At 35.9% G+C, this 19412-nt stretch overlaps 5 protein-coding genes across 7 annotated transcripts; 3 read left to right on the forward strand and 2 right to left on the reverse strand.

Moving 5' to 3' along the window:
* Positions 1 to 6: 6 nt before the first annotated feature.
* On the forward strand, positions 7 to 5576 carry LOC105192994 (exonuclease 1). 2 transcript variants are annotated; one of them, XM_039446718.1, is made up of 8 exons: positions 7 to 624; positions 707 to 826; positions 1021 to 1282; positions 1482 to 1697; positions 1869 to 2153; positions 2266 to 3258; positions 3329 to 3435; positions 5333 to 5576. In XM_039446718.1, exons 1-8 carry the CDS (start codon positions 464 to 466, stop codon positions 5382 to 5384), a joined length of 2196 nt encoding a protein of 731 aa, XP_039302652.1. In that variant the 5' UTR covers positions 7 to 463; the 3' UTR covers positions 5385 to 5576. The 2 variants fall into 2 exon arrangements, with proteins under 2 accessions (XP_039302652.1, XP_011155611.2); XM_011157309.3 differs by lacking the exon at positions 5333 to 5576 and adding an exon at positions 3562 to 4253 and having other exon boundaries at positions 464 to 624.
* LOC105192995 (cytochrome c oxidase assembly protein COX16 homolog, mitochondrial) lies at positions 4109 to 5298 on the reverse strand. Its single transcript, XM_011157310.3, has 3 exons — positions 4987 to 5298; positions 4796 to 4913; positions 4109 to 4314 (listed from the first exon to the last, which is right to left on the reverse strand). The coding sequence occupies exons 1-3, from the start codon at positions 5076 to 5078 to the stop codon at positions 4261 to 4263; spliced, it is 264 nt and encodes an 87-aa protein (XP_011155612.1). The 5' UTR covers positions 5079 to 5298; the 3' UTR covers positions 4109 to 4260.
* On the forward strand, positions 5429 to 13147 carry LOC105193001 (cyclin G). The gene is made up of 7 exons (XM_011157316.3): positions 5429 to 5576; positions 9139 to 9403; positions 9622 to 10038; positions 10228 to 10476; positions 10556 to 10764; positions 11164 to 11234; positions 11326 to 13147. Exons 2-6 carry the CDS (start codon positions 9257 to 9259, stop codon positions 11207 to 11209), a joined length of 1068 nt encoding a protein of 355 aa, XP_011155618.2. The 5' UTR covers positions 5429 to 5576; positions 9139 to 9256; the 3' UTR covers positions 11210 to 11234; positions 11326 to 13147.
* On the reverse strand, positions 12526 to 15103 carry LOC105192999 (60S ribosome subunit biogenesis protein NIP7 homolog). The gene is made up of 4 exons (XM_011157314.3): positions 14735 to 15103; positions 14434 to 14659; positions 14212 to 14352; positions 12526 to 14101 (listed from the first exon to the last, which is right to left on the reverse strand). Exons 1-4 carry the CDS (start codon positions 14788 to 14790, stop codon positions 13982 to 13984), a joined length of 543 nt encoding a protein of 180 aa, XP_011155616.1. The 5' UTR covers positions 14791 to 15103; the 3' UTR covers positions 12526 to 13981.
* A 263-nt stretch (positions 15104 to 15366) lies between these two features.
* LOC105192998 (protein DDI1 homolog 2) lies at positions 15367 to 19409 on the forward strand. 2 transcript variants are annotated; one of them, XM_011157313.3, is made up of 6 exons: positions 15367 to 15696; positions 16035 to 16250; positions 16326 to 16580; positions 17031 to 17336; positions 17451 to 17570; positions 17887 to 19409. In XM_011157313.3, exons 1-6 carry the CDS (start codon positions 15423 to 15425, stop codon positions 18093 to 18095), a joined length of 1380 nt encoding a protein of 459 aa, XP_011155615.1. In that variant the 5' UTR covers positions 15367 to 15422; the 3' UTR covers positions 18096 to 19409. The 2 variants fall into 2 exon arrangements, with proteins under 2 accessions (XP_011155615.1, XP_039302658.1); XM_039446724.1 differs by having other exon boundaries at positions 15423 to 15696; positions 17451 to 17574; positions 17887 to 18051.
* Positions 19410 to 19412: the final 3 nt, after the last annotated feature.

Genomic DNA, 19412 nt, shown 5'->3' on the forward strand with positions numbered 1-19412 from the left:
ACCGATTGTTGCCGTTTGAGCGATACTTGAAGTGGCGAAAAGCCAATATGGCGGCCACACAGGTGTGCGTCGTTCTTCGCTGCGTAGCATTTCACTTGTATTTACTGTTTATTCGACCCCACGATTCAGTACTCGCACCTCGGCCCGATCGCGTTCACATAAATCGCGACGAGAATCAATGAACGCGCGAAAGAGGTTAGGACGGAATTTGAAGTTGGCTTCTCGCGTACGCGCGCTCGGCGCCATCGGCGCTACTTTCACCAGGTGTGCCAACAGTCGCGGTCGACGTGCTCGAGAGTGGCATCGAAGTGGATGTCCACGTTGTAGAGATGGCGTATGGCTCGTTTACACAGGCATGCGCAGTACTGGCGAATCTGGCGGCAATGTGGTTGTGTATACAGGGTATTTAATGCTGTTTAATTTGGATTAATTGTTATAGATTGTGACAGAAGTTAATATAAATATGGGTATCACCGGGTTGTTGCCGTTCCTAGAAAAGTCTTCAAGAAAGACAAATATCAAGGAGTTTTCCGGTGGTACTGTTGCGATCGATTCTTATTGTTGGTTACACAAAGGTGCGTTTTCCTGCGCTGACAAATTAATGATGGGACAAGAAACAAACGCGTAAGTAACGATTATGCATATCGACATTCCCTTTTTTACGACGATCGCGGTGATTGATAATTTTTTTTCTTTTATATTGTAGGTACGTTGTGTATTGTATGAAATATATAAACATGCTTTTGAAGTACAAAATAAAACCCATCTTGGTGTTTGATGGCCGACGTTTGCCTGCCAAAGAGCATACAGAAAAAAAGAGACGAGAGTACGTATAGTAAAAAGACGATTTATTTAAATATTGTAAATTTAAAAAACACAAGTTGGGATTGTTGTATTTGAAAATTGTTTCAAGTTTAATAGAAATTCATTGATAGAAATTAAGAGAAATTAAATGTAAAATTACCTTCAATTTTAAACTGGATGAATAAATAATGTGCTCAACTGTATTGTTTCATCCAGATCCAGAGAAATGAATCGTCGTAAGGCAATGGAATTGATACAGATGGGTAAAATTGCAGAGGGAACAAATTTGTTGAGACGAGCTGTAGACATCACTCATAAAATAGCATTAGAGTTGATTAAAGAGTGCCAAAGAGAGAATATTGATTGCATTATAGCTCCGTATGAAGCTGATGCACAATTGGCATACTTGAATATCAGTGGTATAGCTGATGTTGTTATCACAGAAGATAGCGACTTGACATTATTTGGATGTAAAAAAGTTAGTTTATCCTCGTGTTATATTCTTCTAGCTTAATCTTAAAAATTTATCTCTTGCTTTTTTAATAATACATAATATTACTAGATATGAATTTTTTAAAAGGTCTTTTAAAAATAAATACTAGCCTACCTAAATATTGCAAACATGATCCAACTTTTTTATTTATTAAAGAAAGTCATTTTGTTTCATTTTATTATAGATATTTTTCAAAATGGACATAAATGGAAATGGAGTTTTGATCGAACGAGACCTATTACATTTGGCAATGGATGTAAGACCTGAACAATTTGATATGGATAAATTTCGTCACATTGGTATTTTGTCTGGCTGTGACTATCTTCCTTCTCTCCCTGGTATCGGCTTGGGAAAAGCACGAAAGTTTATTACGAGAAATACAGATCACAATATACACAGAGTTAGTTGCCACATAAAACTTAGCAGTAAACACTTTCCTAAACTTTAGCAGAAGAACAGTTTTAACAAAAATTTTATATAAATGTGAAGAGAAATCTAAAATATTGAAATGTTATGTATGTGCATGCTTGTCTTACCTAATTTTAAGTAACTTTAACTCAATGTCTTTTAGGCATTGGTACGTGTAGGCTCGGTTCTCAACATGAAAGGATTAGTTGTACCACCGGAATACAGAGACTCGTTTATATTGGCTGACATAACATTCAAGCATCAATTAGTATTTTGTCCATTACAAAGGAAGCAAATAAGATTGAATCCACCACCAGCTGATGTTACTGAGGATCAATTGCAATATGCTGGGGAAGAATTGGATGCGGACCTCGCTTTACAATTAGCTCTTGGTAATTGCGATCCAGCTACTTTAGAAATGGTTCACAATTTTAATCCAGACAAAATCGTAAGTAATTGAATTAAGTGTTACAAGTATACATTAGACAATCTTTAAAAATAATATAATACTCCAATAAGTAATATTCAAAATTTTGTTAAATTTTTGTTACATATGGTAGGAGCGAAAAAGAAAGCGAGATGCAGAGACGCGACAAAAAATGATGATTCAAATTAGCATTTGGTCGAGCGAGTATAAGTTGAAAATGAAACGTGAGATCTCTTCTAAAAATATATTAAATTCATCAGTTAATGAACAAAAGCCTATTAGAGAAAGAGAATCTTTAAAGGATGAATATATCTTAGTAAATTCGGATAATGATTTAATTACACCAAGTGATGGGCTTCCAGAAGACCAAGATTTAGATGAAACCATTTTGAATACATACAAGTCAGATCAAGATGCTAAATTAATCGCAAATACTAAAAAAGAATCGGAAGATTATTTATGTTTAGAAGATGTTAATACATCACCAGAATTAATTAGACGAAATCCATTTATTAAACGAATATCCGATCTTACAACTTCACCAAGTGTTCTGTCCAACAAAGATTGTCGAAAAAGAGGAAGAAATTTAATGCGCATAAAACGAACTATTATAGATGAAAATACAGTAGTGGAAAGCAAATATTTCTCGAAACAAGATAATGAAAAGCATAATGATAAATCGGAGAATAGGGACATTGAAATCAATTTGAAAAGTATGAAATATAATATGATTCCAGATACTGATACGAGTGATATAAATGAGGAACAACTAGAAAAAATGTTATCTATAACAGACATTGCACAAAATGCAGGTTCAATGGAAAATATTGATGATGCTTTTTTGTCAAATCAAGACAATTCTTTGACTAATGCTCACGGAAATGTTCCTGAAACAACAAACCCTAACAATAGGATAGACGATATATTAACAATGACAACGATCGATAAGAATTATATAACAGATCATTTTTTAGCACAAAGTTCTAATATGGAAGCTAATGATGTAATAAATTACGAAAATGCAAATGGTTCGCAAAATGATTTATTCAAGTGGTCAAATCTAGAAAATGGTCAATTCTTTTCCCCCAAAAGAAACATATTTAAGAAACAAAATTCAACGAGTCTGGTAAATACAGATACATACACCAATTGCAAATAAATAAGAAATATCGATTACTTATGAAATATTTTTTTAGGTACGAGTTAATTCAGTGACAAAAAAGAAACAATTACGTCAAAGTAAACAATCGCCATCAGCATCCAGACAACAAAGTTTGTTAAGCATGTATGGCTTTCAAAAAAGGTAAGACAAAAAATATATCGAGCATTTTTGGCATAACATCATTAAAAATAATTTTGTATGATTTTGTGCACATTATGTATTAGATAAAAGAGGATTTTATGTAATTTATATATTTTTTCTTCATAGATCATCTCTTAAACACTGATCTCTAACACTCAAAGTGTCCTATCAGTATTTTAGTGTGATAAGTATTGACAAATACTCCTCGAATGTGATACAAAAGACTAAAAGTCGAACGTAGTTAAAAAAGGAGAAATTGATATAGACGATGATTAATATTCATTTAAGTTTGAATTATATATTATAACATAAATGAATCCTGCAGAGCAGTCAGAGTTCTCTCTATATTGCTTCACTGCCATATACTGATATATACAAACTATCTATTAAGCAGTAAGCATTAAGCATTAGTCTAAGTTTTAATATTTTTTTATAATTTTCTAATAACATATCGAAACTTTGAAATGATTGCACTCTACATGACTCGTGAGATAAAGTCTCTTCTCATATGTTACATTACATTCATTTACAGGCATTAATCATTAATTTGAGCTATTCTTCAAAAACTCTGAATATTACGTTAATCTAATTATATGTATAAAAAAATAAAAATTTGTCAATTATTTTTGATAATAAATTTTTTCTTAAACAAGATTAATCAGTAGAGAGTAGATCATATGAAAACCTATTATATTTATTTCTTAGGGCTAGTAATAAACCTCCCAGTAATTCACCAGAGGTATTACAAAATCTTTAAAAACTGATGTTAATCATATGTTGTTTCTGGTAGTATATTAAAACATTTTATTGACTTCTTACATTTTCTTATTCTTTCCATGGTCTCGTTATTCGAACATTTTCCCAATTGTCAAGATCCATCTGTGAACACAAGATGTTACAAATTACATTAAATTTTTTTTCTCTGCATACAAAAAGATTATGTAACAAGAAGTTTGTAATATCAAAATTGTTTTTTTCAATATTTATATGTATTATTTAATAAGTGACTAAATTAAGTTTCTTATACATATATTCCCATATGACAGATATGTAGTTGAAAATATTTTTAACTATATATTTGTTACACATGAGAATGACAAAAAGTATAAAATTTCAAATTGAGCAAAAGCCATTTACCCTAGCTAACTTTAAGTGCTTTACAATCATTCCTATTTTTACGATATGCTATAATTTTTTATGAAGCAAACCAAATTTCTACTTATATTTCCAAATAATCTAGCCTCTATTGCTGACAACAAGAAACAAATTGATTTTCTAAAATATTTTAACTGCTCCTGATTTTATTGCAAGTTACTTTGACCTTTGTCATATATATTTGAACACACATTGATTCACATACCTTTTTTAACTTTTCATATTCCATCTCCAAAGTAATTTCCTCCGGTTGTCTCATTTGAAAACCATCTTTTTCTAATTCGTCACGTAGCTTATAATCATTTGTACGTTTATACCTATAACTAAAGATTCATCTAATAAGGAAATGTCGATACAGGTAGACGAATAGATATCAATTTATCAACAGATAATCACCGTAACTCCGTAAATTCTCGGAGACCGAATGATCCACCGACAATAAAGATCATAAACGGTATACCAAACTGCCAAAGTTTGGAGCGGGACATTACATTCTTTTATTTGACAACTTGTAGAAATGTGACATTAATCATATATATTTTTTATTCTTTCTTTCTTTTATTTTAAATCAAGTGTGTCACTTAGAAAACATTAATCACAACCCAGATTTAGGTTAAATCTTCCTCGTGTCCTCGCCACTCTCGCCAGTGGTCCCCGCTACGATAGTTAGGTTAGGTCCTAACCTATAAATGTGCGATAATTTTCAACGCTGCCAACCTCGCTTCTTTTTTGGTCTCGACAGTAGCCAGGCCTGCTCTCCGACGCGCCGATTGGCGCGTTGGCGCGCGCGATGATCAGCTGAAATAACGACGCATTTCGTAAGGTGGAGGGGATGGTGGAGGAGGAGGCCATCTCTCTTCTCACGATCAACCGTCAGTCGGCGTAGTACCTGGTTCTGTTTCTATTTATCCTCCCTAGACCGAGAAGCAAAACGCGGGCCAAAATTGGATGATCCGCTGACGTAAAGGCGTTTCGGACGCATCCGGGTGAGTATTCCCTATTAATCTCACTGCATTTCGTTCGTGGCCTCGTCGAGTTGACGAGCGATTGAAAGAGAGAGAAAAAAAAAATAGGTTCCTCGACATTTTTGGCAGGTTCGTTCTCGGTTTCCCTTCCACTTCTTCTGCTGCGTCTAAACGCGCCTAAGTAGCTCGAACGCGACTTTTCGCTATATAAACTCGGGCCAAAATCGATAATTCGGATGCGTTTCGTTCGTTCGCCGAACTTGAAAGTCTGACGAAACCGACTTTTTATGTTACGCATACACACACGCATGCACGCACGCACGCACTCGATATTGACTCATACCACAAGAATTTGAATTGTACTGTCCAGTAACGATCGACTCCGATATATTCGGACACGAGGGGGGGCCAATCAGAACGAGAAGAATAAGCGCCGAACGTAGCCAAAAGGTAACAGATTCCCGATTTAAATCGAATCGCTTCCAGTCGATCGATGTGAAAAGAGACCGCTCCGTTCGAGTGTAAATAAACTTTGTTTGCCGACGACGACGTTATCGGGGGGCGAGTAGATGATAATTCGGAGCCATCGGAGCTATCCGAAGAATATTCGAGAGATCGTCTCGAACAAAGTTCCTTCGCCGTTTTATCGATCGACCCTCCGATTCGCGAGGAAAGCGCGGAGGCGCGCGGGTCATTGTACTCCGTGCTGCGAATCCTGTCGCGAGTCCCATTGTCTCGCAGCTGTTCCTAACTGGAGTGGCAACAGACTCGCAGTCAAAATAAACATTAGCGTTCCCGCAACTTTCACACGTCGCTAGGAGCAAGTGGAGATTCATCGGCTCGTCTGAACCGAGCGCGACTTAACCCTTTGTTTTCCCCCCCCCAAGTTCCTTTGTTTACTAATAAACGTACGAGGACGTTGTCGCTTTAGATTATTCTGCCCGATTGTTTTCTAATAAATAATGAATTTGTAATCTGTTCGATTGATTTGCATTCGGAAGGATTTGTGGGGATTCTAAAAACGATTGTGTATGTTGTCGATTTTATAATTAAGCAATCGATCGAACGTTTGAAAAAATTTGCGACGCAAATCGTGTCGATTCCGTGAAAACGGCAAAGGGTTAAAGTGTTCCACTTCCGAACGACGTAAAAGAATTAAATAAAAATTGCATTAGTTACTTTTTGTTTTTCAGTTGTCTATTGTTAATGTTATTACTCGTTTTAATTATTTTATTGCCGTATCCTTTTCTCTTTATTTACCGTAAAAATTGCCCCCTCGTGTAATTCGCAATTTTTTCGCCGGCAATATTTGGCCAGCGCGGGATTACATCTCCTAACATGTGTAACCTCCGAAAAATCGATAAACATTTACGTCGTTCCGCGGGTGCGTTGAACTCGGACGGTATGCGCTCGACGATGACGTAACCTTTAACCTCGTACGACGCAAAAATTATACTTTGTAATTATTTGATGAATTCTAGGATTATATTATAATAATGCAAAATCAGCGTTTATCGTATGTTGTTGCATATGGAATTGCAATTAAAATTCTCTCAAGAGTGATATTCCGGCAATTTTTATTTTATTATAATTTTTTAATCCCACAGACGAACGTGTAGTAAAAGTAGCTATTATATGTATATCACGCACGTTCGTTCGGCGTCAAAACATTTTTTTTTCTTTTTTTTTTATAGAGCTGAGAAACTTTTACGTAACACGACAGCTTTCTTTCGTCATCGCGTAAGCTCTGGAATATTCTGACGTCTCGTTAGCGCCCGAAAGAGAGAGAAAGAGAGAGAGAGAGAGACGAGCATTAAACATTTTGTTGTCTGTCTTTCTCTTCCCCTTTCCTTTTTTTTTTTGTTAACCAAATGACGAATCCTCCGAGCTATCGCTTATTTTATGAATAATCTGTATTTGTTCAGAACGAAAAATCTTTTTTTTTTCCAGAAAAAAAGTTCCATCACGCGTGAAACTAAATGACACAGGCAGTGTTTGAGCGCTCTGGACTTCAATTAATTTAATCGGCAATTAATTCAACTGACAGAATCGCTTAAAGCAAAAGCCAGCTTGTCTCTCTTTTTTTTAATCAATTTTAAAATCATGTTTGAGCGTCGTGATATTCGCGGGCAGCTTGCAACGTGTCAAGTTTGTTGTGAACGCTCTCGTTCACTTGCATTTCTTTACAATCTTGCATTTTATCTTTATCTCTCGAGAATGCATTGAAACAATGATCGTCTTGTTATTTCGTCACCGTATTTCCGTCAATACGGTCGTTGTATAAACCGCGATCACAGTCTACTGCATCGATTCGAAAAACGACGCAGAATTTCGACGCAAAATACGAAGCTTTTCGCCAGAGGATAATTAACGTGCGCTTATCTGCGTCGTGACGTCAGCGCGTGCACGATCGTCGATTGACATTGATTTCGCTTAATTTGGAAATGGCTCGCCTTTAACTTTCGATATCATCTTTTATCATATCCGTCGTAAATCAGATCTCTCTCTCTCTCTCTCTCTTTTTTTCTTTTGTCGCACGTTTGATATATTTGTGGTTTTTAAATGACAGTCTTTGAGAGGTGGCATGTTTACGATCGTAAACACAATTTTATCTGTATCCAACGTGACTATTTACGAAACGTCATTTGTTTCGTTTATCAAAGACTCGTGTATGTGTGTATACGTACCTGATTATTTGATCACAATGTCGACACTTTTTTTTCTCTTATTTCTCACACTCCTCGGTTGCTTCATACATATATCCGCTCTCTCTCTCTCTCTCTCTCTCTCTCTCTCTCTCTCTCTCTCTCTCTCACTTTGTTCGAAGGTGAACGAAGAAAAAAAAGGAGAGAGCTGGGAGGAGAGAGAGAGAGAGAGAGAGAAGATAATGTGCTTTACCAGGATGGTGCATCCTTGAGACTCTCTCTTTTTAACCGGGTCGCAGAGAAGCGGCACGTAGCACGTAGCGCATTGTTTATATCGTTCACGAACAGTCGTGCTAAAAAGGAGAAAGATTCGGTCGACCTTGCACAATCGTGCGTCTGGTCACGCATGACGCATAATTATTTTCATGTCGAAGTTGAAGTAACGAACGCGCAGAGTTTTTTTTTTGCTTTGCGTGCGATCCGTGTCAACGAGTATCTGGCACGTTGCTGTAAAAATGTCTTAACAATAGAAAGAGAGCCTTACGATGAGTCCAGGACCAACTCTTGGTAAAAAGTTTATGAGCGAAAGCTAAAAAGATGAAAATTCTCACACACATTATCTGCCAAATGAGATAAAATTGAAAATTCATTATTAAAATGTTTATAATAACAATTAATCGTTCAGTAGTGCCCTGACTTCTCCATATGTGTGTAAAATGTTGTTTGATAGATAAAAGATACAATCCAAATCGCGGTCGCATTATTTACCATTAAGATTTTGAATTGTAGGATAATCTAATTCTAGGGCACGTCATATATTGATTTAAAAACACGAAAAAATACGGAATATTTTAAACAATGCAATTTTTTTTTTTATTAACGATATTTGTATGGACGCGGAAAGTTTATCTCAAACTTTGTTTACACTCCGTTTTCAGATACAAGGCTGGCCAGCTGCGCCATTCTTGTTGTGTGGTTCTTCTCATCAGCCACACTACATCAGCCAACCCTGGCTGCCGGGTCGTTGTTGTTGGATTGTTGTAGTTAGCTGTTGTGATGTCGCACACTGCAGGAATGGACACGGGCTTGCCTGTACCGGATGCCATCCCCCTGCTCGAAAAGCTGCAAGAGGACTTGGTCTCCAACCTGGTCCAGGAGGTCAAATTTCAACCGGACCTCCATCAATTACCCATCACAACACAGGTTAAAATTGCTTTGTGAATATCATCGTTAAGGTTCAATATAAAATATTGATTATTAAACAAAGTTATTGTATAATATGTAAATGCATGACGCCATTGTATCATCTTCTCCTCTACACTTCAATACATATGAGACTTCAGTAGCATCTTTAATTTTTTTTAATTCAAAATATTGATTAATAGTAGCACTTGTTTAATTGTCGAACAATACCATTTTAGGATGATGAAATAACCATTGATGCTCGGGACAGATCTGCTCATGTACTAAGATGCCTAAAAGTGGTGTATGATTTGTCTTCTGACGTATTCTTCATTGCAATCAACCTGATAGACCGTTTCTTGACCAAGATGAAGGCAAAGAAGAAATACATGGCCTGCATTAGCGTATCAGCCTTTTACTTAGCCGCCATCCAACGGATGCAGTCCATAGATGCCGATCACTTAGTCTCGATTTCGCAGTGCAGATGCACGGCTAAAGATCTGAGACGCATGTCGAATGTGATACAAGAAAAGTTGCAATGGACTCCTGGTGCTCAGCCCACTACTACCTTGACTTTTCTACGTTTGTTCAACAATATGTTTCACGCAGTAGCAAAGCAAATGCACCTCGGCGACGTTTACATCAGTATCGTCAAGGTGAGCTATTACTTCCTAATTTTATTTATCTAAAAAGAAAAAAAGAAGAAATGAATGGATTACGATTTCTTGACGACAAAAATGATAATGGAATTTTAAATATTTAAGACGTGCACATTAATCTTACAGATACATTTTTATTAACGTGAAAATTAATCGATTAAACTATGCGCTAACTGCCTGTTTCAGGAATCCGAATTGATCCTCCGATTGGAAATGGTGGCTTGCGATGGTAATTGCGCAAGTCTCAGGCCATCCGAGATAGCTCTGGTATTACTCTGCACTTATTTGGATGCCGCTGTTAAACGACTGAATGCGGACGCCACTGGGTCTGTCGACGGTCCTTCTTCACACAACACATCCTCCATTACTCCATCCTACCAAATGCTGAAAGATGAACTCATGCAGTTTGCTGTGGGACTCCGAGAAAAATGCAATGTAAATTTTATTTTATTTTAGTCTTTTAAGCTTAATTATTTATCGATTCTCAAAAATTCATGTTTTTGTCGCATTTCAGATTTCAGAGGAGAACTTTCGCTCCACTCATGGGGCTGTAGGCGCCATACTGAACAAGTACAACACCCAGCAGCAAATGCCGTACAGACAGAAGCTAATCTGGAGAGTTTCGTCGCGCACCGAATGTATGTTACGTCCAACCGACAAATTCATATCCGTGCTTCCCGCCATCGCGGAACATGCGCCGGTTCCGTCACCAAACAGAATCAGGTATCTATTTTCACTTCCTTTGCTCACAAAAAAATGTACACATTATTAGAATATGAAATTGAATCTTTCTTTTCAATCTTTCCATCATACTTTGATATCTCTCTTAATAAAGCTTTTGAATCTTGACGCAGTCACAGACACACTATATAGATACACTGTAGATACACAACTTCTTAACTTTTGACTTCTGGCTCTTTTAACTGCTTTTGGGACAACTTGACGTAATGGAAAATTCGAATCATTTTATACTTGTGTTTTCTGTAATTATTAATTTTAATATACTGAACCAGAAACGAAACATTTATGTATATTTAGTATATATTAATTTTTTTAATATATTAATGTACGCACCAATAATCGCGATAGCTCATATAGTAAATTTATTTTATTTTTTTGTAGGAAAAATCGTAAATACGCCCGACGCCATGGCAATAAGAGACGTTAAAGTGGCATCGCCATTTTTTTTTGAGGTACAGTTGATTTAAATACTCTACTTGAAGATATTACAAATTTTTGAAATAAATTCTTGTGTTACATATTTACTTTTCACTTTCTTTTCAGAGTACGGCACTGAGATTTTCATTCGGTATATCAATAAACTGTTGATATACTAGATAACCGACACGTGTTAAGTAAAAGCGCAAGATTTTTACTTTTTACAGTACGAAGATCAAAATTTTACACGAAAGTACAAACGTCGATTTACGCATTTCGATGATTTCTCTTAGAAGCTTTATTTGTGTCATCTACTGGGAACACGTACATACTGGCAAAATATAAAAATCATCGTCTCTCGTAAGACAACTCTACATAAGATATAGTAATACATGTTTTGCCAGTATGTAAATCATTATTATCGCATGATATATTAATCTCGGCTCACTTTCTCATCGCACTATATGCACATATTATATTTCGGAATATTTGTGCAAATATTTTATAAAGACGAGGATTTGAACCCTTGCCCTGTTCCAGCGATAATTGAATATTTATTGCTATTGTGAGCATGGGAAGAAAAAGTTGATGAACAGGTATACAAGCGCTGTGAGAAGCGGAGAACGGAATAATTATCTTTAAGAAAGATTAATGTGATATACAATGTTCTTTATAGTTATTATTATCATCTATAATTAGGAAAACAACATCTGATAAAAAACGTATATCTATATATTTACAAAATATGTTGAAAACGATGATAGAAGTATATAAAGAAAAAATATAAAAAATGCGAAAGTATTAAAAATTCGTATAACGTAAAACGTGGTTATTATAAAGAGAGAAAAAAAGATTATAAAGTTGGTTTATAAAGATCTATAAAGATTGAATGCGCTAAAACCTATGCTCGCCAAGTTTGACAAAGAAAGAAAAACGTTTCGTTAGATCTGGTTTTATTATGTCTCGAAATGCGCTTCTTTTTATCGTATTTTACTTCAGGAAAATGATAGATAAAATATATAAATATGAGTTTACTGTTACCTAAATGATTTTCGTATACGCACGTATTAACAATAACGGGAAATGTGTGCGAATTGCAGAATAAATTTATTCTACAACATTTCGAGGTACAAGTTGCGTAACCCAGAGTGTTGGAGACCAATTTTGCTATCGTGTTGCAATACAAAAAAAAGGATGTAATTTTCTTGCATGTTTATTCCAAAGATAAGCCATTGTATATTTTTGCTTCTTTCCTGTAGAGATATTTTACATTACATTTTGGGATTAAGGTTTTCTTGCGGTAATAATAGAAACGCTTCTTTTTAATATCGGGTAACTTTTATAATCATTTATTACCTGATTCATCGCAGTAAGGTAGCTTATAACATATGAAAGTGTCGAGGTAAAGGCATGAAAAAATACTCCAACTCCAATCTCATTCTTGACTCTTAATTGATCGTGTGATATATTGTGAATTTGTAAACTGTGTCCCGCATATGCGATCAATAAAGGATTAAGAGTGATATCGAGATGTAAGAAGTGATGAGTGGGCATGATATGAAATTCGTAAGCAGACGAAAGCATGTAAACGATAATGTAATGCGAGCAAACGCAATTGTAATTTGGCAGTAATGTTGAATTTTTTTAGACGGTTTATATTTTTTTCATATATATTTCGTCAATTTTTTTGTGCTACACGATCAAAAATGTGTTAAACGATAAAACGTTATTCGCGATTCACGATAGCTCATAATTCGACGTTTGGAAACTGGTCTGCATTATCTGCATTTACTGTAACTGAATGAAAAAAAAGGGCAGTTAATTCAAATAAGTTTGCAAGTCTTAGCCAGTTTACGCTAGTCATAAGTCGTACCGTACTTTCGTGATCTGTGAAAATGCATTCTCTTTTTGCTTTGTGGCATCAATACATCATGCAAATTTTATTTTACGAAGCTTTTTTTATTTTCTCTAACAAATCTCTCTAATTACACGTCACTAATCATGGATAATTAAAAAAAAAAATATTTGATCACCGGCATTTCCTTGCGGGAAACAAGCCAAAATATTCCGCAAGTATATAACGAGAACATAATTCAATTAAATAAAATTGTGTGTCTCAGAATATGTTGGTGCTAGGAAGGTGGTCTGCAGAGATGCAGTGTAGCCATTAAAAATGTGAGACTGTAAGAACGAGATAAAGAGTCTGATTTTATAATATTGAATCCATATGGTACATTATATTTTTTTCTCTCTGAGAAAAGAGTATCGAAAGCTTTTCATTCCTATGTATATTTATTTCATCTATTTAAAAAAAAAAGAGCATCAATTTTTATTAGTATTGTGAAATACATACACTTCGATTTGTTAAAAATTAACATATACATTTCTAGTTTTGTTACTAGAAACAATAATGTGATTCTTCTAAGATCTTATGTAATGTAGAACATTGAAGTAAAACGATCTACATCTCTGCGTTTTATATCGATGATAAAAATTGAATTTGTAATACACAAAAAGTTCATTTATAATAAAATTATGGAATATAATGAAGATGCTCTATTGTAATTTTTTTTACAAAAAGAATCTCATACTGTTATGAGAGAGTATATAATACATGTGTGTACATGTATCGATGAATGTATAGTTTTTAATATTATATGATAATGTTTATAAGATTACACAACTCTTATATGTAAATCTAAATCAGAAGATGCAAGGAACATCAAACATACTGTACAAATTAGATATATACCTCGTTTCCTTAAAAAATGACCTAAATTTATTACAGTAATGTGTCTTCCGAACGAATGTACTGTCCAATGTCTGCTTGGTTAAAGCAAATTGTTGCCGTGGGATCCGCATGTTTGCAATCGGTTGTACTTTTTGCAGCAACACCAAATCCCTGAAATATTAAATGTATGTAAGATGTAAGTGAGCACTTTGCACTTGTCTTATTCTATTTTTTTTTTATATACAATGTTTCAAATACATGTTCAATCTGATATTGCGTACCAGTGGCAAATTATTCATAGAAAATACAACGACTCCTTGATATTGAGAGGTACCTTCCGTTATACGAGCGAGGCCTGATTTCATAATATGATTTCCATAAACAAACTGTTGCTCCGCCGAAGGTTTTACCCAAATTTTGTGCTGAATAAAAAAAATTTGTATCCACCAAGTTTACACAATTATACTATCTCATAATAACTATATTTCAAGATGCATACTCACTTGTGCATAAGGAGCCAAGTGATGTAACGCAGTGATATGCAATCTGAATTTTCCCGTTTTCGTGAATTTACCAAAGCAAGTGCCGAAGCTTAACAGGTGATCGGGTTTTACGGTACTTGCCAAAGATAAAAGTTTCTCCGACACATAATACACCCTGTCCTTTTTCTCCCGGAAGCAGTATATACCGTCTGGTCGATCGACCAAGTTTTTCACGTTAGGGCCAATGCTGCAACAATCAAATTCGTGATTAGTACATTTAACTAGAAAACAAAAGCGTAATTCAAGTGGTCAGGTTATTTACTATTTCGTTAGCTTCTCCAATACGAGCTTCGTTTTTTCCTCCGATAATTGCCTCATCTTTAGAACATGCAGAAGAACACGAGGTTATTATTTCATCATCTCATTATTTCATTTTCTTTAAAAATGTCTATTTCTCCACGTGGTATTTTCACAACTCAAACACGTGCGACGACCGGCGGCTGCACCCAACACAACACGGCTTTGGTACTTGCAAATATTTCCGGACCGTGTAATCGATTTGGACAGAAAAATTAAGCCTATCAGCGTTCGTGTTTATGTGGATTCTCGATTCACACGATCGTCGCGTTCGATTGTCGACCGCGCCGCCACGCGTCACCGTTCGCGCCCCTTGCGTCGGTTGGCTCGTGTGCTGATTCGTGTCTCGTGCTTCGCGCCGTTATCGTAGAAGTAATGGAGTATTTTTGCTGAGCTGGTCTCGTGTTTACATCCGGAGGACTCGTCGTGAATCAGCTCGCCCCTCCCGCCACGCCCTCACTCGCTCCACGAGTCTCGTCACCCATTCGCGATCGTCCGATCATCCGCGTGAACTCCTTCCCGGCACTTTCCCCGTCGACGGCGAGGGAGAGAGAGAAAGAGAGAGAGAGAGCGAGGCGGACAGCGGACGGCGAGTCCTCGTGTTTATCCCCAGTGCAGGAGCTCAGAACTCAGAACGTCGTTCAACGCGAACGATGAAGGTGACGGTGACGACACTCAGCGACGACAGCGTCTTCGTCCTCGACGTGAGCGAGGAGCTGGAGCTGGAAAACTTCAAGGCGTTCTGCGAGATCGAGAGTGGCGTGCCGGCTCACGAGATCGTGATCGCGTTCAACGGCCTGCCGCTCATGGACGACAAGAAATCTCTGCGCGATCACGGGATCCGTGACGGCGACGCTGTCATCCTCCAGCACATGCATGGGATGCATCAAAGCGGCAGTGATTTGAATATACAACCCTTTAACAGAGGTGGATATTTCTAACTAGTGGATTATTTCAAAATTTCGCTTTACCTTATAGTACAAAGAGCATCTGTTATTTGTTCTTCTTCATTTCAATAAGGCATTTTATCGTTTATCTTGTTGAATATAGATACCAGGTTTTGAGATACCTTGGCCTTTGACTCTTGCTTAATTAAGTCTGTTTCAATGTCGACATTTTTAATCTTGATACTCCAAAAAAATTACTGAGAAATTCATTTTATTTATTTATATATTTTATTACCTTTCTCTCCTTTATCCTGTACTCGGCAATATATATTTTGGCAAAAGAATGAACATATTAAATTTGAAGAAACATCGCTCTAGCCATTCCATTACTGGACTTCAGTTCCATCAGAGTTCCTGGGGCCAGCAATAGTCAGCAGCGCCCATCACCAATTGCAAACAATAGAGTACAAAATCCCCGAAGCGAGGATGATCCAGCTATGATAAAAAACATGTTTCTGGCTAATCCGGATCAGCTGGCATTGTTGAAGCAAAATAATCCTAGATTAGCCGACGCTCTGCTGTCTGGAAATCTTGGTAAGCAAAAGGTTTTCAATACTATAGCTCGATGTTGCATTTTACATCTCTGGTCTAAATATTCGTGCATTATAGATAGATTTTCGACTGTACTCAGAGAGCAGATAGCCGCTCGGGAAGAACGGCAAGCGCAACGGCTGAGAATGATGAACGCTGATCCCTTTGATACCGAAGCGCAGCGGCTGATCGCTGAAGAGATTAGACAGAAGAATATCGAAGCGAATATGGAAGCTGCGATGGAATACAATCCAGAAACCTTTGGCACTGTAGTTATGCTGTATATCAATTGTAAAGTCAATGGGTTTCCAGTTAAAGCATTTATAGATTCAGGTAAATTGCTAATCCAAGCTATTTCTCTAGAAGCAAGTAAAAATATTGATTTCCCATACGCGCACTGATTGATAAATTGTTTTTTTTTTATCTTTATTGAATTGTACTTGAGATTATTTTGAAACATCTTTGTTCTGTTGTACATCTCGATAAAGAGAGAGAGAGAGAGAGAGAGAGAAGAAGGGGGGAAAAAGGCTGAGTAAATATCTATTTTTAAATGTATACATCTCGAATAATCATTCTGCATGGCATGCAGAAAAACAATTTAATTTTAGAACACATGACCTCTATTCACGAAAACAGGAAAAAAGTCTTCTCGATTTAAATCCAAACGTATTTCGATCATTTCTAAAAAACATTTGTTCAATGAAAGAAATTGGAGAAAAAATGTATTGTAAAATTTATTCTAAGCATTGTAACATCAAAGACATTATTTTTTTGTAACTCAAGGTGCGCAAACTACCATTATGTCCGCTGCTTGTGCCGAGAGATGCCACATTATGCGTTTAGTAGATACGAGGTGGGCTGGAGTCGCCAAGGGTGTTGGAGTACAACGTATAATCGGTCGTATACACATGGTACAAATACAGATTGGCAACGATCATCTAACAACATCCTTTAGCGTTCTCGAGGAACAGCCTATGGACATGCTGTTGGGTTTAGACATGCTTAAAAGACATCAGTGTTGCATCGACTTAAAGAAAAATGTCTTGAAGATTGGAACTACGGGCACTGAAACTTCGTTTCTGGCGGAAGGTGCATTTCTTCTTTTCTTTGTAATTAACAAGATGTAGTAGTATTTTAAAAATGTTAAAGAAACGTGATTAGAAAAGTAATTAGGAAATATTAATTTATTAATTATTTCTACAGGCGATTTACCTGAATGCGCAAAATTGAGCGGGAACAGTGACGAGTCCTTAGATGATCGGGATCTCCAACGAGCTCTTGAGGATAGTACGAGGGATGCTAAGAAACAGAGGCAGCAGCACGGTAAGTATGTATCAGCCCGGGCTATCCTTTTAATCCCCTCTTACCCTTTTATTCCACTTTATCTATAAAAAGAATAATATGTTCATCCTTTTCCTATGCCTGGTCTGTTTTTAGTATATTTCTGCTATATATATTGCTTAGTTTTTACAAAAATATAAATTACTTAATTTTTGTTTTCCACAACTCAAAATTATGACAGACTTCAATTTTCCTGATCTTTATTTGAAGCTTATGATATTTTTATTTATGACATTTTTTATATAAAGATACAATTTTCTTTGTGTCAATGATAAATATTTTCATGGAAATTTGTCAGACGGGCAAGGCAGCAGTAATCAAGGGGCGTCAAGACCTGCCGCCTTAGAGACTACAATTTATCCGCATGATCCATTTACGGAAGCCACAGTCAAGGAACTGGTGGCTCTGGGTTTTACCAGGGCACAAGTGATTGCGGAATTGCGTAGATTTAACGGAGACAAAACGCAGGCTACCGCCGCGCTGTTTGCGAAATCATTAAAGTTTTGAATGTTAAAAACTATCACGTACGATTTAAGTAAGCGGGTTATCGCGAACAAAGAGACAGGCATAGAGAGAAATTGTGAATAATAGGCAATAAGGATGAAGGGGACAATGTTCAAAGCAATTTTCAATCATCGCTAATGTCAATAGCTGTTTGATATACTTTTTAACTACGATTGATTCTTTGTTCTGTGAAATCATTGGAATCAAATGTTATGTATGAAATGAAACTTCCCTGTAATTTCCGCTTTTATTCTAATGATTCATTCTAATACAGAGTTAATAATCATTAGAGTAAAATTTCTTATTACATGCAATCGCGTAAATGTGAGAATGCATGCCTTCAGAAGGGAACAATATCATTTTATGAGGTTTATAGCTGATTCACAAAACGGGTAAGACGTAATATGGCTCTTGACATATTGATCTGAATAATGGTGATATCGAAAATTTTATTATAGCTCAAGACATGTTGAAGATCGTTGAAAAACATTGGATAACGCGTGTATCAGAAGCTTATGAAATTGAGCGATTCAGAAGTTCTAAATTAAGATGATAAGAAGTTATATTTGAAATATGCTTCTTTGTATATTTTCGTACACATATGTGCAAAGCCTAAATACATTATTTCTAAATAGTGTGTTATGTAACAAAGTTGATCAGAAGGGGGAATTAAATTGTGACCTAATACTTAACACAATTAATTGCAATATGTATACTTGCGAAATATGATTACGCATTGAACATCATTAGTTTGAACATCATATGATCTTATAAAAACAAGACTCGTGTATACATAATTGCGCTGAAATGAATCAGCATATAGTGAGCGATAAGATTTTTCTACACATCTTGAAAGGTATATATATACATGTACATATATACATCTTTCGCGATATTTGTAATTTTTCATTTAAGTGGTGAATATGGACAAATGTATATACATATATCTAGTATTAATAGACTTTAAATAAATCGAACACGAAATGGGGGATAGACAGAACCTTTGCGCTAGAACATTGACTTTATGGTTTGATAACGTTTCAGAGACTCGAATTTGACATTGGACTCAGCTCAAACTCAGTTCCTCATTATTTATCGAAGAAACACGGATTTTGTATATAAAATGATAACAGGCGAATAGATTTTCCATTTTTTTTTACAAGATATTTCTTACAATAGCAATTACAAAGTGTCTTGTACACAATTGTATCCAACTTACAATGTCGATTTTATATTGCTATTTTTTTCTTTTTTGACGAGGTATTTGGTATGTTATTGTAATTTCTTTATCATGTTATAATAAATACATGAACAGGATGG

The sequence above is a fragment of the Solenopsis invicta genome, chromosome 3, assembly GCF_016802725.1.
Source record: "Solenopsis invicta isolate M01_SB chromosome 3, UNIL_Sinv_3.0, whole genome shotgun sequence".
NCBI classification, from domain to species: Eukaryota; Metazoa; Arthropoda; class Insecta; order Hymenoptera; family Formicidae; genus Solenopsis; species Solenopsis invicta.